Source organism: Pygocentrus nattereri, chromosome 15, assembly GCF_015220715.1.
Source record: "Pygocentrus nattereri isolate fPygNat1 chromosome 15, fPygNat1.pri, whole genome shotgun sequence".
In the NCBI taxonomy this organism is placed as follows: Eukaryota; Metazoa; Chordata; class Actinopteri; order Characiformes; family Serrasalmidae; genus Pygocentrus; species Pygocentrus nattereri.
In genome coordinates this window covers 7,993,376-8,007,840 of record NC_051225.1, presented here as the reverse complement: position 1 = coordinate 8,007,840, position 14,465 = coordinate 7,993,376, and the positions used below count along the sequence as shown (strand labels likewise).

General features: G+C 39.3%; 1 protein-coding gene across 3 annotated transcripts in view; it reads left to right on the top strand.

The window, feature by feature from the left end:
- pip5k1ca (phosphatidylinositol-4-phosphate 5-kinase, type I, gamma a) overlaps nt 1–14,465 on the top strand; it is a 63,037-nt gene that overhangs the window by 22,087 nt on the left and 26,485 nt on the right. For all 3 annotated transcript variants that reach the window (XM_017701345.2, XM_017701346.2, XM_017701344.2), the window contains exons 6-10: nt 6,213–6,365; nt 11,094–11,393; nt 12,294–12,499; nt 13,659–13,742; nt 13,894–13,942. In XM_017701345.2, the coding sequence (XP_017556834.2) occupies nt 6,213–6,365; nt 11,094–11,393; nt 12,294–12,499; nt 13,659–13,742; nt 13,894–13,942 (792 nt within the window). The remainder of the gene's footprint in view (nt 1–6,212; nt 6,366–11,093; nt 11,394–12,293; nt 12,500–13,658; nt 13,743–13,893; nt 13,943–14,465) is intronic.

Sequence of the window (14,465 nt, the reverse complement as noted above, 5' to 3'; positions counted from 1 at the left end):
TCACTGTAAAGTTGTTCATTGTATTTCATCCTCCCTGCCTACCTGGGTAGAACTGACTTATGAGAAAGTGGCAAAAGTTCTCACAGTACAGAATAGATAATTTCAGATAATGAGCTCTGAAAGCCACTTTATTAATACTTCTGAACACAATGAAGGTAACAAAATGTAAAACTAATGTCATTCCAGCTCCTTACAATATACCAACTAGTTCACTGACTGCCGTTGGCTAAGACCGTCTAAGGAGACCACTCCACTGACCGTTCTGTTCGCCACTTCAGCCCTGACTGTTTGCACAATGCATCATGGGTATGCATACCCAGTGGCTGTGTTTAGTAATTGCCTTTCAAACCTCAAAATAATGGCAGTATAATGCTTCAAAACCATGACATACGATTTACTGGGACAAGTTAAGTTACAAACTACTCTATCTGTTATACATGACTGCTGATACAGCTTTATCACTGTACCCTGCTAGCTGGCTCGTTAGCATGCTAAAGGCACAAGTGTTAAGTACTTTATGCACAAATTTCTTAAAAACGTGAAAGGGAAGGTTTACAAGACAGTAGTGCGTCCTGCTATGATGGTTTGGAGACTGTGGCTCTGTCTAAAAGACAGGAGGCTGAGCTGGAGGTGGCGGAGATGAAGATGCTGAGATTTTCGTTGGGAGTGACAAGGCTGGACAAGATTAGAAATGAGCAGATCAGAGGGACAGTGAAGGTGGAGCAGTTTGGAGATAAAGCCAGAGAGGCCAGGTTGAGATGGTTTGGACATGTGTTGAGGAGGAATAGTGGATATATTGGTCAAAGAATGTTGGAGATGGAGCTGCTGGGTAGAAGGAGAACAGGTAGACCTCAGAGAAGATTTATGGATGTAGTGAAGGTGGACATGGAGATGGTTGGTGTGAAAGTAGAGGAGGCAATGGATAGGGCAAGATGGAGGCAGATGATCCGCTGTGGCGACCCCTAAAGGGAGCAGCCGAAAGAAGAAGTTCTGCATGCAGAGCTTGCATGGCCAGCCGATTAGCTCACTAAGGCTAATTGACCGATGGCGAGTATGTTCTGTTTAAATATTCTGCTCCTCACTGTCCCCTCCTTTTCTGTCGTGAGTAGCCACTTGTGTTACACAGGTGTGATGCACATTTGAGTGGTAAGTTGAACTAGATGAAGCCAAGTTAAAATAATTTAAATGGGGATTCGGATTTCACCGTGATTCACTTTAATTAAGTGATTAAGAGACCCTTATGAGTCCCACAACGGGGAAATTTCACCTCTACATTTAACCCATCCGTGAAGTGAAACACCACATACACTCTAGTGAGAGCACACACACACTAGGGGGCAGTGAGCACACGTGCCCAGAGCAGTGGGCAGCCCAATCCACAGCACCCGGGGAGCAGTTGGGGGTTAAGTGTCTTGCTCAAGGACACCTCAGTCATGTGCTGTCGGTTCTGGGGATCAAACCGGCGACCTTCCGGTCACGAGGCTGGTTCCCTAACCTCCAGCCCATGACTGCCCCCAGTCATTTAAATAATGATTCTTTCATTTAATAATGATTCTTTGAATCCTGAGTCATAGGTCATTAAATACCTTGGAATCTCATCATGAATCAGTTATTTTTGGTTTGGAATAAATTTTAATAACACACTGTTGCTACTTATGTTTTAGTTTAATTCTACAAACTTTTTTTTCCAAACTTTTTACTAAAAATATTTGAAAATAGCCTGAGAAAAGAATTTTTTTTCAACAATTCTACATAATTAAATTTAGATGTAAACAAAGTCAATCAGAGTGGTTCTATGTTAAATGCTCTATTCTAGAGAAATGTACTGAGTCGGAATTGTTCATAGTGGTGGTGATTGGAACCAGACGTCTGAAGGGTTTAACGCCTCTGAAAACTCCCTCACAGAAAGTTATTTAAATATGATAATTAAGAATAAGTTGCCTGATGCCTGAGACATTGTTTTACAATACTTTTGAGTTTTTTGACCTAAAGTGTATTTTTAATGGAGGGATACATGCAGGGCGTTATAAGGTAAAATAGATTTCTCACTGTTTTGGCATCGTCAGCGTTACATATAAAAACTCTGAAGAGATGTCTAGATTCACAGGTGGTGGATTGAATTATGGAGAAGTGTTTGTATAGGCTAGCATAAGACAGGTGCACTGTGGCTTATTTTTGCCTGTTTGTAGTTGTATTTACACTAAATATAAATAAAAATGATTCTTATTATTATTATGAACACAGTTGAATCACCTGATACATTTTTATTGCACTTTAATATGTGCATATGTACGTGCTTTAATGCATTACTGTCAGAGCAGTTGTTGGCTGTGGAAGATCATCAGAAGGGCTGACTGTGATTCCCTGTGGTTTCTGTCACTTCCAGTCTTTTCCTCCTTTGTGTTGCCTTCATGTTTCTGTGTGCCTGTTTTTTATTCCAAGTCTGTCCTGCATGTCAGAGTGTTTTGCTTAAAAGCCCATGCATTTTGTTATTTATAGGATGTTGTCTGTCTGCACACTTCTGTGCACTGGATTTCATCGGTCCAAGGGGAAACAAACTTTTATTTAGCTGGATGTGAGCGCCTGCTCTGCGCACTGTAACGACAGTGAGCCTTTTCGAGAAAGATGTGAAAAAGATTTTTGAGATTCACAGCGTCCTATTTTTAAAAGTTATCCAGACTCCCGTCTCTCCAGCACAGTGTTACTCGAAGTCCGCTGAGCATTTCTGTACTACATTGTTTCATGCACGTACGTTTTTGTTGTTTGCATGTCAGTCAAATGACCACTTTCCTGGCAAAGTAGGACTCTCTAGCAAAACCTAGAGGTCTGGCTTATTTCCAAAGTAAATGTTTACTGGTCAAATGACATATTTTGTTAATTTCTTAAGTAAAAATTAAGATTAATTACTGCTTAATCACTGAATGTAACATATTAGGGGAAAAAAAACACAAAACATGGCCTGTGCAAAAGTTACCATTTATATTTTATGTTTTACTTCCAACATGTTTAACTAAATAGAAACAGAAGTGGTACATATTTTGTGACTTTCTTGAAAATAATAATATTAAAGTGGAAGGCTGGGATACTGTTGGAATTTGAATTTGAAATGAGCCACCCCCCCCCCCCCTTATTTTATTTTATTTTATTTTATTCTACTCTAATTTATTATTACTATTATTGTCATTTATTATTATTATTATTATTATTGTCATCATTGCTACTATTATTATTATTATTGTTTTTATTATATTTAATCTGTGTAGGTATGTATTTTCCTTTTATATTATTTCAGCTTGTGCCTTGGGTATGGGGTTGTAGTGTGTTTGTATAAAGAAGAAAACCTTAATAAAGAAATGTTAAAAAAAAGAAAAAAAAGAAACAGAAGTAAGCAAGTAAATAGAAAATTTGCAACCTACCATCCCTTTTCCGGTTCACACAGTCCACGTTTGGAAAGGAAGGTTCCGAAAACAATCCCATGAATTCATTGTTTTGTTTCTGTGATGTCACAAAAACCAGCATATTCACATACAAAGGCCTGTACAACATACAGCAGTTTAGCATTCATGCTGTTATACATGTGTACGAGTGTTTCAGCCTGCTTTGAAATAGGTACGATAATGGGCAGCCAATCAGAACATAGATCATTTACATATATCTTCAAGACAGTTGCAAAAGTAGCCTGATTAATTCTAAGGGATAAAGAGAGGCTGGAAAATGGTTGTTAAAAATAAAGCATGGTCTTGGTTAATAAACTCACAGAAATGTCAGTGAAAGAAATAAATTACAATAGAACGTAAGATTTGGGCTCTATCAGTAGTCTTTAATACTACTTTAATGATGAATTCTGTTTTTTGTTAAGCTGCATCAATTTAAATACTTCGCTATGATCAGTTCAGTTAACGCTGGGTGTTTATCGTGTTTTATCTGTTGCCACAGAATCCGGGTATTATGACGACTGAAACCCACAGACAGTGGAAAGTTTTGCCCACAGTCCCTCAGTGCTGGAAATCATTTTCTATTGCTGCATGTGTGCTGTGTGTCAAAAACAGTCTAGTATTCATTTGCCCTTGCCTCTTGATTCTGTGTTTACCACAGTCGCCTGTGTGGGTGTGTATGAGCAACTCTGTGTGTGTGTGTAATTGTCTGTATTTGTGTATGTGTGTGGTGGGGGGCTGGGGGTTGGTTAGTTTAGACGGCTTGCTGTAGGTGACTTTCTTCTCCCACACAGTGATTCATTACACAGCCTTGGGCCAGACTTCACACTTGGTGCCTCTGATTAGTTTTCTGTCTTTCTTTGTTCTTGCTCACCTTTTATCTGCGAGTGCAGGTTCATGCTGAATTTACTCACTGGGTCTCAGCAGAGAACGTCTGTTATTCTATTTTCACCTCCCTTTTAATTCATTAGATCACCACTGGTGTTGGGTATCTGTATTCAGCCAAACAATAATCAGCCCCTACTGTGAAGTCAAAAACTGCCCTTCAGTTATGTCATCTCCCGTCCAGACGGCCATAATGTGATGCTAGATGTTAGATACAAGATAAAAGAAATAAAAGAAATAGAAAATAAGTGAAAAAACAGAAGCTTCCAAAACTGAAGTGTAAAAATGTATTAAATGCCACATAGAAATTGGGAGTCCAACTGCGCCAGACCTGGTAGACACCAAAACTGTCCCCATCAGATAAACAAAACTTAAAACTTTCATCTTTGAGAGAGAGGAGAAAATGAAGCTGCTTCAGATCTGAAAACATCCACAGGTGTTTCTGTCCATCCTTCCACTGTGAGAAGACAACTCAGGACTATGGGTCTGGAAGAATGTGTCAAGAAGCCACGCTGAGAAAAGGAGACAGATAAAAAAGGAACATTTGCAAATCATACAAAATGACCACCTCAAAGTCCAGACCTCAGCATCAAGTGAATGTGTTTAAGATTACTTGGATTGTGAGAAGCAGAAGATGTAACCAACTTCTAAGACTGAATATTGGAGGTGTGGAAAAATATCCCTGCAGATTTCTTTGAAAAAATAAAAGTAAGCCTCTTTAATACAATGGAAACTGTCATAAAGGCAGAGGGTGGACAAACAAAATACAGAAAATATGATAGTATATTTAGTTGTTGCAGCCTCTGTCTAAGCGTTTGTTAAGTGTATGTTTTCTGCTTTTTTGTGTTGATGCTGAAAAAGGATTTTTGAGAGGAGATTAAATAAAGAAAGGGTCTCTGGCTGTTGCACAGTACTAAAACATGATAAAAAAAAAACTTGTGTATTATGTATATTAAAACCTGCGACCCTGAGGGAGAAGCGGCTTAGAAACTGTGTGTGTGTGCCACATATTTTAACCTTTTAAATGACCAAGTGTAATGGGATGGCGGGGAGGCGGACCCAAGTGCAGAAATGAAAACCAGTGAGAAAGAGGACTAAATACATTTATTGTGTCTTACACCAAGACCCAAAACCTGGCCACTCCCTTCACTTACCCTGCTTAAAATTTAACCCTGAGAAGTCACAGTAGTATCACCAGCAATAAGAAAAGCATGATGTAATTCAGTAGTAATTGCCTGTCGTAGCTCGTTGAAACGAGTGGAGAAGTGCAGATTCTAAGCTTTCAATCTAAGTTTGTAAATGGGAGATACTTATGGTTTGAATTTGATGAGAATATCACACATGTAGTCTTTGTTTTGTGAAAAATCATCCATGCTTTGTCACTGCTTGATGTCTTAAATGGAAAAACGATGCAGAATTGAAACTGGATAAAAGTTGAATGTAATTGCACTTGATTGCGTGTGGCAAAATGAAAGCAATTCTCCAGAAATAAAATTTCCCCCGAATGTGGTCAATCAGCTACGACGTGTTTGGTGCCTAAAATGTGCATTTTTAGTTCTGCACTTGAGCTACAAGTTTAATGTAGCTGACAAGTAATGGAAGTGAATAAGCTACTAGCATCAGGCGAACTGCCTGTGTAAATCACAGCAGTGCGTGGTTTGAAAGGTTTGTAGTGATTTAGGTATGCAGTTACCATGATGCTAGCTGGTTAGATGTAAGGTTCCTTTATCTATTCATCCATGTGTTGCCTGATCAACTACAGGTGAAGGATCAGTTGTGTACATGCTATTTTTAATGGAATGGTGCCTTTAAGTTGTGATTGCCATACTGCCTAAATTTCCATTCTTCAATCAAACTTCTTGTTAATGTCTTTTCGTTCTTTTGTGATTGCAGTACTCGCTGTGTAACGAGCCTCTCATCGAGCTCTCCAATCCTGGGGCCAGTGGCTCTGTCTTCTACGTTACCAAGGACGACGAGTTCATCATCAAGACTGTCATGCACAAGGAGGCTGAGTTTCTGCAGAAGCTTCTTCCTGGATATTACATGGTGAGCTTTTCATCCAGCATTTCATTCTTAAGGCACTGTACTGTTTGATTTTGCTGCTTCCCTGGAGGTCGATGTCCTTGCATCGTAACTCTTATGCAAAAGAATGTCATCGCTGCTTCAGTAAGGCTTTCACAGTGACTCGAATAAAAGCACTTAAAAATCATGGGATAAAACGTACCCTTGCGTTATAAATTGATATTGATTACTTGGCGATGGGTCACTGGTCTCTCTAAGAGTAGGAAGACCCTGATTGACACATCGATTTCTGAGCATCTGCTGCCACGTGATGGTTTCATAGTTATGTTTGTGTACTTACATACAGCTCTATAGTACTTATGTACAGGGCACCTTAGGCACCCAAGCACATTATTTAAATCCATTTATCTTGGCAATAGGTGTGTTTTTGCTTGTATGGCCACCGTACATCTTTAGAGTAAATGCAAATGAACATATTTACACATACAGACTCTTAGGGTTTAAGGGATTAACCAAAAAGAAAGACATCCTTATTGTTTCTGATGGCATAGCAGCGTTTTAAATTGTTAATTCATTGCAGTCTAATGTTTGCTGATGCTGGGGAGGGTTGCATAGAGAAGCTGTTTTGTATCCGTGCTGCATTTGCTGACTTCCACATTTCCCAATTCTCAATCCACAACAACAGAATGTTCAGTTGCTATTTTTGTACTTTTAGCTCCTTCGCTTAGGGCGCTATGTGTACCTGTTAGCCGAGTAATTAAATTAGCGTTGACCATTAGCATGTAAATTGCATTTTTATCTGCCCCGTGCCCCGTGCTTCTGCACTTAAGTGGAAAGCAGGTGTTAATATGCCAAGAGGACTCCTCATGAGGGCAGATGGAGACGGAGTGAATTTAGAACAGAGCCTGTGAGTGACGGCTGTGGCTCGGCTCAGCTCGCACTGTCGGTTCAGCAGGGGCCGAGTGCCCCCATGGAGGACACGAGCTGCTTGCTGACGATAAAAAGAACCAGTGCTGGTTGACGGCACCTGTGCACAGAGCTCCAACACACCTCATTAACCCTTAGAAGTCAATGTAGCATCACCAGCAATAACAAAAGCACGCTGTAATTCAGTGGTAGTAATGCTATTTGTCTGTCATAGCTCATTGAAACAATACAGTGGAGTGAAAAGTGTGGATTGTAAGGCCTCTATACCACAAAAGATTATGGAAGTTGAGGAGGAGAAACTTGATTATGGTCTGAATTTGATAAGAAGTTAGTATTAGTTATGTCATGCAGTTTTGTTTTGTAGAAAGGTTTTTTTATTGCTTGACATCTAAACAAATGGAAAAAGGTCACAGACTTGAAGCTGTTGATACAGAAAATAAGTTGAATGTAAGTGTAATTCATGGTGTAACTCACAATGTAATTAAATATGTAGTTATATAATTGCATTTGAATGGTGTAGAAAAATGAAAACAATAATTCTTCACTTTCAAGGGTAAATGCAGAGAATGTCCAAGTTCTGCAGTGTGCAATAACCATGCTTTACATCAGCTGTAACACATACACTTTTACCAGTTTCGCTGTGAGCCACAACTCTACTACTTCTGTCTTTTTGCAGTTGACTGGGCAAAAATCAGAAACCACACTTCATTTATTTAATTTCCTGTCACGACCACTATTGAACAAAATGTATTCATTTTTGTAGTGTCCGGAAAAAAGCAATAAAATATTGTCGCTGTCCAAAGAAAAACAAGTTATCTCCAAAATAGCAAGTTTACAGGAATGGGCAAAAACACTCTTACCTTTCAATGCAAGTTAAGGTAACAAGATTTTATTCCAAGTGATTTTAATGCATTTCTGTGTGTGAAATTTTCACACATTGTAAAAGACAGTTAGTGTGATGACATGTAGAAAAATAAAAATCAGCAAAAATGGAGACACATGGTTTTCTTTGGACAGTGATTAAATAGAACTTTTAAAAGAACATTACATAGAATCCCCAGCAACTAAATATAATATTTCAGTGTTCTCATGCCTTTTTTCACAGCTGGCGTAATTATTATGATTTAACTTTTAACCACACATTAATAATATTACTAAAACTGCATTCTGTCATTTAAGAACTATAGCGAGGGTGAGACCCTTCCTCCCGTTACAAGACGATAGAAAACTGATCCATGCTTTTGTGTTTTCTTGCCCTGATTGTCGTAATGCATTGCTAACAGGGTTTCCTACAAGCACAACACACAAACTACAACAAAATGCAGCAGCGAGAATATTACTGCATACAAGAAAACACAATCACATTAGATCAGTTTTAGCCTCACTTCACCAGCTGTCTGTTTCTTTAGAATTGATTATAAAGTATTATTAATAGTTTTTAATGGTGCAGCACCTTCATACATCTTGTCACGCATTCACCATTTCCCAGGAGTCACAGGGGACTCACATGACTGACAGCCAAGCACCGTGCTCCTATCAGCGTTCGCAATCCCCAGACAACTAACGCGGATCACCTGTGGACTAGGTCATATGACCTGACTAGTTAGTATTTAAGCCAGGGTTTAGAATAGGAACGTTGCAAAGTATTGTATCACTGTGATCTCCTGAGTGGTTTGTTGATGTTTGCCTCCTTGTGTTTTTAGACCTTTGCTTTGTCTTCACGTTACTCGAGTTTTTGCCTTGTCCTTTTTGTACTGTCGCCTCTCTTATTGGATCAGTGTTTTGACTCCCTGGACTGTGTATTGACTACGATTCTGTTTTGCCCACTGGCAAAGATTAAACCCGACCTCTTTCCAGATCTGCATTCCTCTGAATTCTGTTTCCACGTAACACATCTCTGAAAAGCTGATATGGAACTATGTTCCAAATTGGCCCTTAAGATCATCCAGCGCTGGCTTTCTATTCCACATAAAACCTAAAAAATCTTGTCAAGCAGATTTTGTTTTTATGCACCAAAAATATGGAACATATAAAAAATAAATGTTCATTGAGGTCCTGTGATCACTGATTTAACAGATTAAAACTGTTATTTTACTTACTTTTACTGGAATATTATTTTTAATGATTCTTATATTTTAATTACGTTTGTCTTGTTGTTTGTCAGTCTTGTTTGACTACCTCTTCTTTCTTTTTGTGTTCTGTTGTGTTTAGTTTACAGTACTTTGAGCTGCATTTCAAATGTATGAAAAGTGATATATAAATTAAGTTTATTATGCTTATTATTAATATGACTATTTTTATTATTTGGGGAGACTTCAAAGAAATCTAGAGGAATATTTTCCACATCTATAAAGTTCAGTCTTAGAAGGTGGTTGTATTTTTTGCTTGTCACCCAGGTCTTGCATGGTTGGTGGGAGTCACATTTCCCATATATTTTAATGTATTTTAAATGACAGTTTTGGTAACTATTTTGTCACTTATATTACCTTTCTTTATGTAAGTGGATTATCTCATATCAAATCTCCTCAGAAAAATCTCCTTTTACATTAAACATGTTGTACTTAATGATTGTTTTGACTGGAAATGAAATAAAGGGAAGGGTGGTCTCTGACTTTTGCAGGGTACTGTATGTAGGAATTATACTGAATTGAATAGACATTGATTGAAAACCACTGGTCTAAAAGTACTAGCCTCTCCCTGACATTCCCTTTTCTGCCTTGCCTTTGGTCACCTGCTATCCAGTGTGCTCTCAAGAAAGCTTTGCATGGGGGCCTGAGGGCCTCTCTTGATGTTTGCCCTTTCTGAATGTTGCTGCAAAGGTGACTGGCTGCTGCTCGAGAAGCTCAAGGGGACCGCTCCACTGAGCTGGAGATCGTATCACTGCTTGGCCCCGTGTGCAGTTCTTCCTTTTAAGTGGATAAAGACTTTGACACTAATTAGAGTCAGCCTGCAAAGGCTGTTCCCTCTGGAAAGTCAGATGGTGGGCTAACTGGATGTGTTTGGTCGCATTAACATGAAGTGTGTATTTTTAGTAAGAGTTGGTGTGGTTTGTGATAAAGACTACAAGTGTTGTCCGTCTTTTTTGCCTGTGATTCATTTGTTGATTCACTTTTCTCCTCACTGCTTACATGTAAATATAGTTGTATATGGAGGAGGATTGAGAAATGGGCTCTTTTTATTGATTTCTAATGCACTACAGAATCCACTGCACCACCCCCATTGTAGTGCAGAACATACAGAGCTGCGCTGTGTTAGCACAGGCTTTATTTATTCGGTTTTCAGTAAAAAACAGCCATAAAGTACCAGCCATTTGTTTTTCACCTTCAGGAAAAAACAGAAAACTATTTAACAAAACATTGCACAGAAGCCTCAGTAACTAAATTAATGTTAAAATTGTATATATATATATATACATACAAAACATTTCTTTTTGAAAATGTAACAGTATCGTCAGTATGCTCAGGAAAGCATATCGCTATTGTCGGAAGAAAACCTCGTATTTTTGATGTTTTTCAGTTTTTGACACAATTTGAAAATGCCTGTTGCCCTTAATATTGTGTGTAAATTTCATGATGAATGGACCAAAAGAAACAACCCAAAATGACTTGAAAAAAATTCTGGTTCCATTGACTTACATCAAAACTACAGTAGGTTTTTTCCTTCTCCTGTACAGTTACCATTTTGGAGATACGAGATTTTCTACTGACAACAATGGTATTCTAAAGTAAATTCTCTTGATAATAACATATTGCCATACGGTCCTGTCCTAAGTCAGAGTGTTTCTCATAATTTATCATTTCTTGCTTGTGCTTATCCCTCCTCTAGAATCTTAACCAGAACCCTCGCACCTTGCTGCCCAAGTTCTTCGGCCTTTACTGCGTGCAGTCTGGAGGAAAGAACATCCGAGTGGTGGTGATGAACAACATCTTGCCCAGGGTGGTCCGCATGCACCTCAAATATGACCTGAAGGGCTCCACATACAAGCGACGAGCATCTAAGAAGGAGCGTGAAAAAGCCAAGCCTACTTTTAAAGACCTCGACTTCATGCAGGACATTCCGGAAGGCCTGATGCTGGATGCAGACACTTACAATGCCCTGGTCAAGACTCTTCAAAGAGATTGTCTGGTAAGTAATGGCTTTTGGGCTTCATTTGGTGTCATTTTTTGTAACTGGCAGTATATGCAGAATCTGTGGACACTTTGATACAGCATCCTTGGTCAGCCTTAGACCAGCTGTGCACTGGACAGTTTCTTTGCTTAGCTCATGTATCAGAATCAGAATGATCTTATTGGGCACACATGAGGCTGAAGAGCAGTCCACCAACTGAAAATATCCTTCTGGCATTGACCCTGTGATGGTAACAAAATAATTTACCACAGATTAAAAAAAAACCTTGTTCAGTTATTAATGTATTTCATGCAAGCAATAGCATGGCACTAGAATTCCCACACAGGAACATAACTCGAATTTAAATGTTACGTGATGTGATATCTTACATTAAAACTACATTTGTTGCACCTAATATGTTCTTAAACCCGGCTGTGCTGGTTGAACAGGATTGAGAGGAGGCTGGGGGCCGCCTGTATGATGCTTGTACCAAAACAGGCTTTAACAGTGTGTGTTTTTGGACCACAGTGTCAGGTTTCAGAAAACCTGACACTGAAACAGCACTGCTCTTGTACAGTTTGACTCCAGGTGAAACTGTCTTGGACATAATAGTGTCAGGCTAAGCAGCTGCAGACACCAGCAATGTGAATGTAGAAATTGTACATTAGCCTTGAGATTTATTAGTTTGGAAAACACTTAACAATGAAAATCCATTGCATAGAAGGGTGATGTCTGCTGGTTCAACTACTGCATACTAATTCACACAGTGGTCAAAATACCACAACTGTGCATTACAGAAGACGGAATTGAGCCTCATTTGCTTCACTAAGATTTTCCTTTAAACTGAGCTTATTTCTTAGCTCAAGTTTAGCCTCAGCAGACTCTCAGAGTGTTCCTCTGTGTGCCCATGGCTTGCAGGTGCTGGAAAGCTTTAAGATCATGGACTACAGCTTGCTGCTGGGGGTGCACAACCTGGACCAAGCAGAGCGTGAGCAGCAGACGGACGGCTCCCAAGGCCGCAGCGATGAAAAGAGGCCACTGGCCCAAAAGGCCCTTTACTCCACTGCACTGGAGTCCATCCAGGGAGCCTCGGCCTGTGGAGAGGACATCGACACGGAGGACACGTGAGGATTCACCACTAGCATACATGCGTGCATGAGCACAAACATAAATTCATTCACATAGATAGATATTACTATATGGACTGTTGAAGTGGTGGGTTGAAGGGGAATACAGATAGAGAGAGATAAACTAAGTCATGCAGAGTGGTCTGATGTGAAATGGTTCAGTAAACACTGTGTCCACTCACTGCCCAGTCTATTAGACACTCCTGCCTTGTTGGTCCAACTAGTAGATGCAAAGTCAGAGACGATAGCTCATCTGCTGCTGCACAGTTTGTGTTGGTCATCCTCTAGTCCTTCATCAGTGGTCACAGGTTGCTGTTAGCTGGATATTTTTGGTTGGTGGACTATTCTCAGTCCAGCAGTGACACTGAGGTGTTTAAAAACTCCAGCAGCACTGCTGTGTCTGATCCACTCAGACCAGTGCAACCCACACTTACGCACCACCACCACGTCAGTGTCACTGTAGTGCTGAGAATGATCCTCCACCCAAATAGTACCTGCACTGTGAGGGTCACTGAAGAACAGGGTAAAAGGGGGCTACCAAAGTATTCAGAGAAACAGATGGACTACAGTCTGTAATTGTAGAACTAGAAAGTGCACCTATACAGTAAGTGGAGCTGATAAAATGGACAGTGAGCACAGAAACAAGGAGGTGGTCATAATGTTATGCCTGATCAGCCTGATGTACCTCTCCACCATGGCTTTTACAAATGTTTTTGGTCCAAATATTGTCTCAAAACTATCATAAAACAGTGTCTCAGGCATCAGTCATCAACCACTCTGATTGTCTTTGTTTACATCTTAATAATTTAATTATTTTTGCTGAAATGTTGATGTAAAAGTTGATGTAATTAGCCTTTAAAGAGTATTTACTGAAATTTTACTGGCTGCTATCTATTGACACCGACAGTTATTCATTAAATGTGTGTGTAAAAGGGAGATGCATGCTTATAAAACTTGGCTTTTCACCAATGGCCTTAGAACGTTTGATACATAGCATGTCCACAGATAGATCCATGTGTTGTACCAATAATTTAAATCCTCACATGAAATGATTTTTTTTATATTTTCACCTTGGCTTCATTTGCCTGTGTACTGCATTTCTGGCCTTAACTGGATTTTCTGTCCTTCTAAATTCCTTTTTTATTTTTTTCCTCAGAATGGGAGGCATTCCAGCAGTGAACAGTAAAGGAGAGCGTCTGTTGATGTACATTGGAATCATTGACATCCTGCAGTCTTACAGGTACACCCGTCATCACTTTCTGTTTACTTTGTCACTTTCAGTTTTCATCATGAATTATAAATAAAGCTTTCATTCAGCACTTGCCAGTAAAATATAGCAGTTTTACAGTTGGCTCTTAGGATTGTTGACTTTGATTTTTGTTTTCACCCAGGTTAATAAAGAAATTAGAACACACATGGAAAGCTCTTGTCCATGATGGGGTCAGTATCCAATTAAATGCTTTTTTTAAGAAGTTAACACATTATTATGACCACTCTTGTATTCATTTGAAGTCTACTTTCCTTTTGACTGATCTTAGAAATAAGTAAAGATGGGTCTGCTCTTTTTGTGATAGTATTGAAGTGTAATTACACAATATTTCTCTAAAGTAATTCTGTTGTGGCCATATAAACACTTAAACAGTATTTTTTGTCCCCCTGTTCACATGAAATGCTATTTTGGTTCACTGAAAACGGATGTATCTGCAAATGCTCAAGTGGAGATTTTCGAAAATGCTTTTAGTGTTTCTGTGTGGACAGATGAATCACTGACTGACTGACTGACTGACTGTCTTAGTGAGTGAGTGACTGACTGACTGACTGACAATCTGACTGATTGACTGACTGACTATCTGAGTGAGTGAGTGAGTGAGTGAGTGAATGACTGATTGACTATCTGAATGATTGAGTGACTGACAGAGTGACTGACTGACTATCTGACTGATTGACTGACTATCTGAGTGAC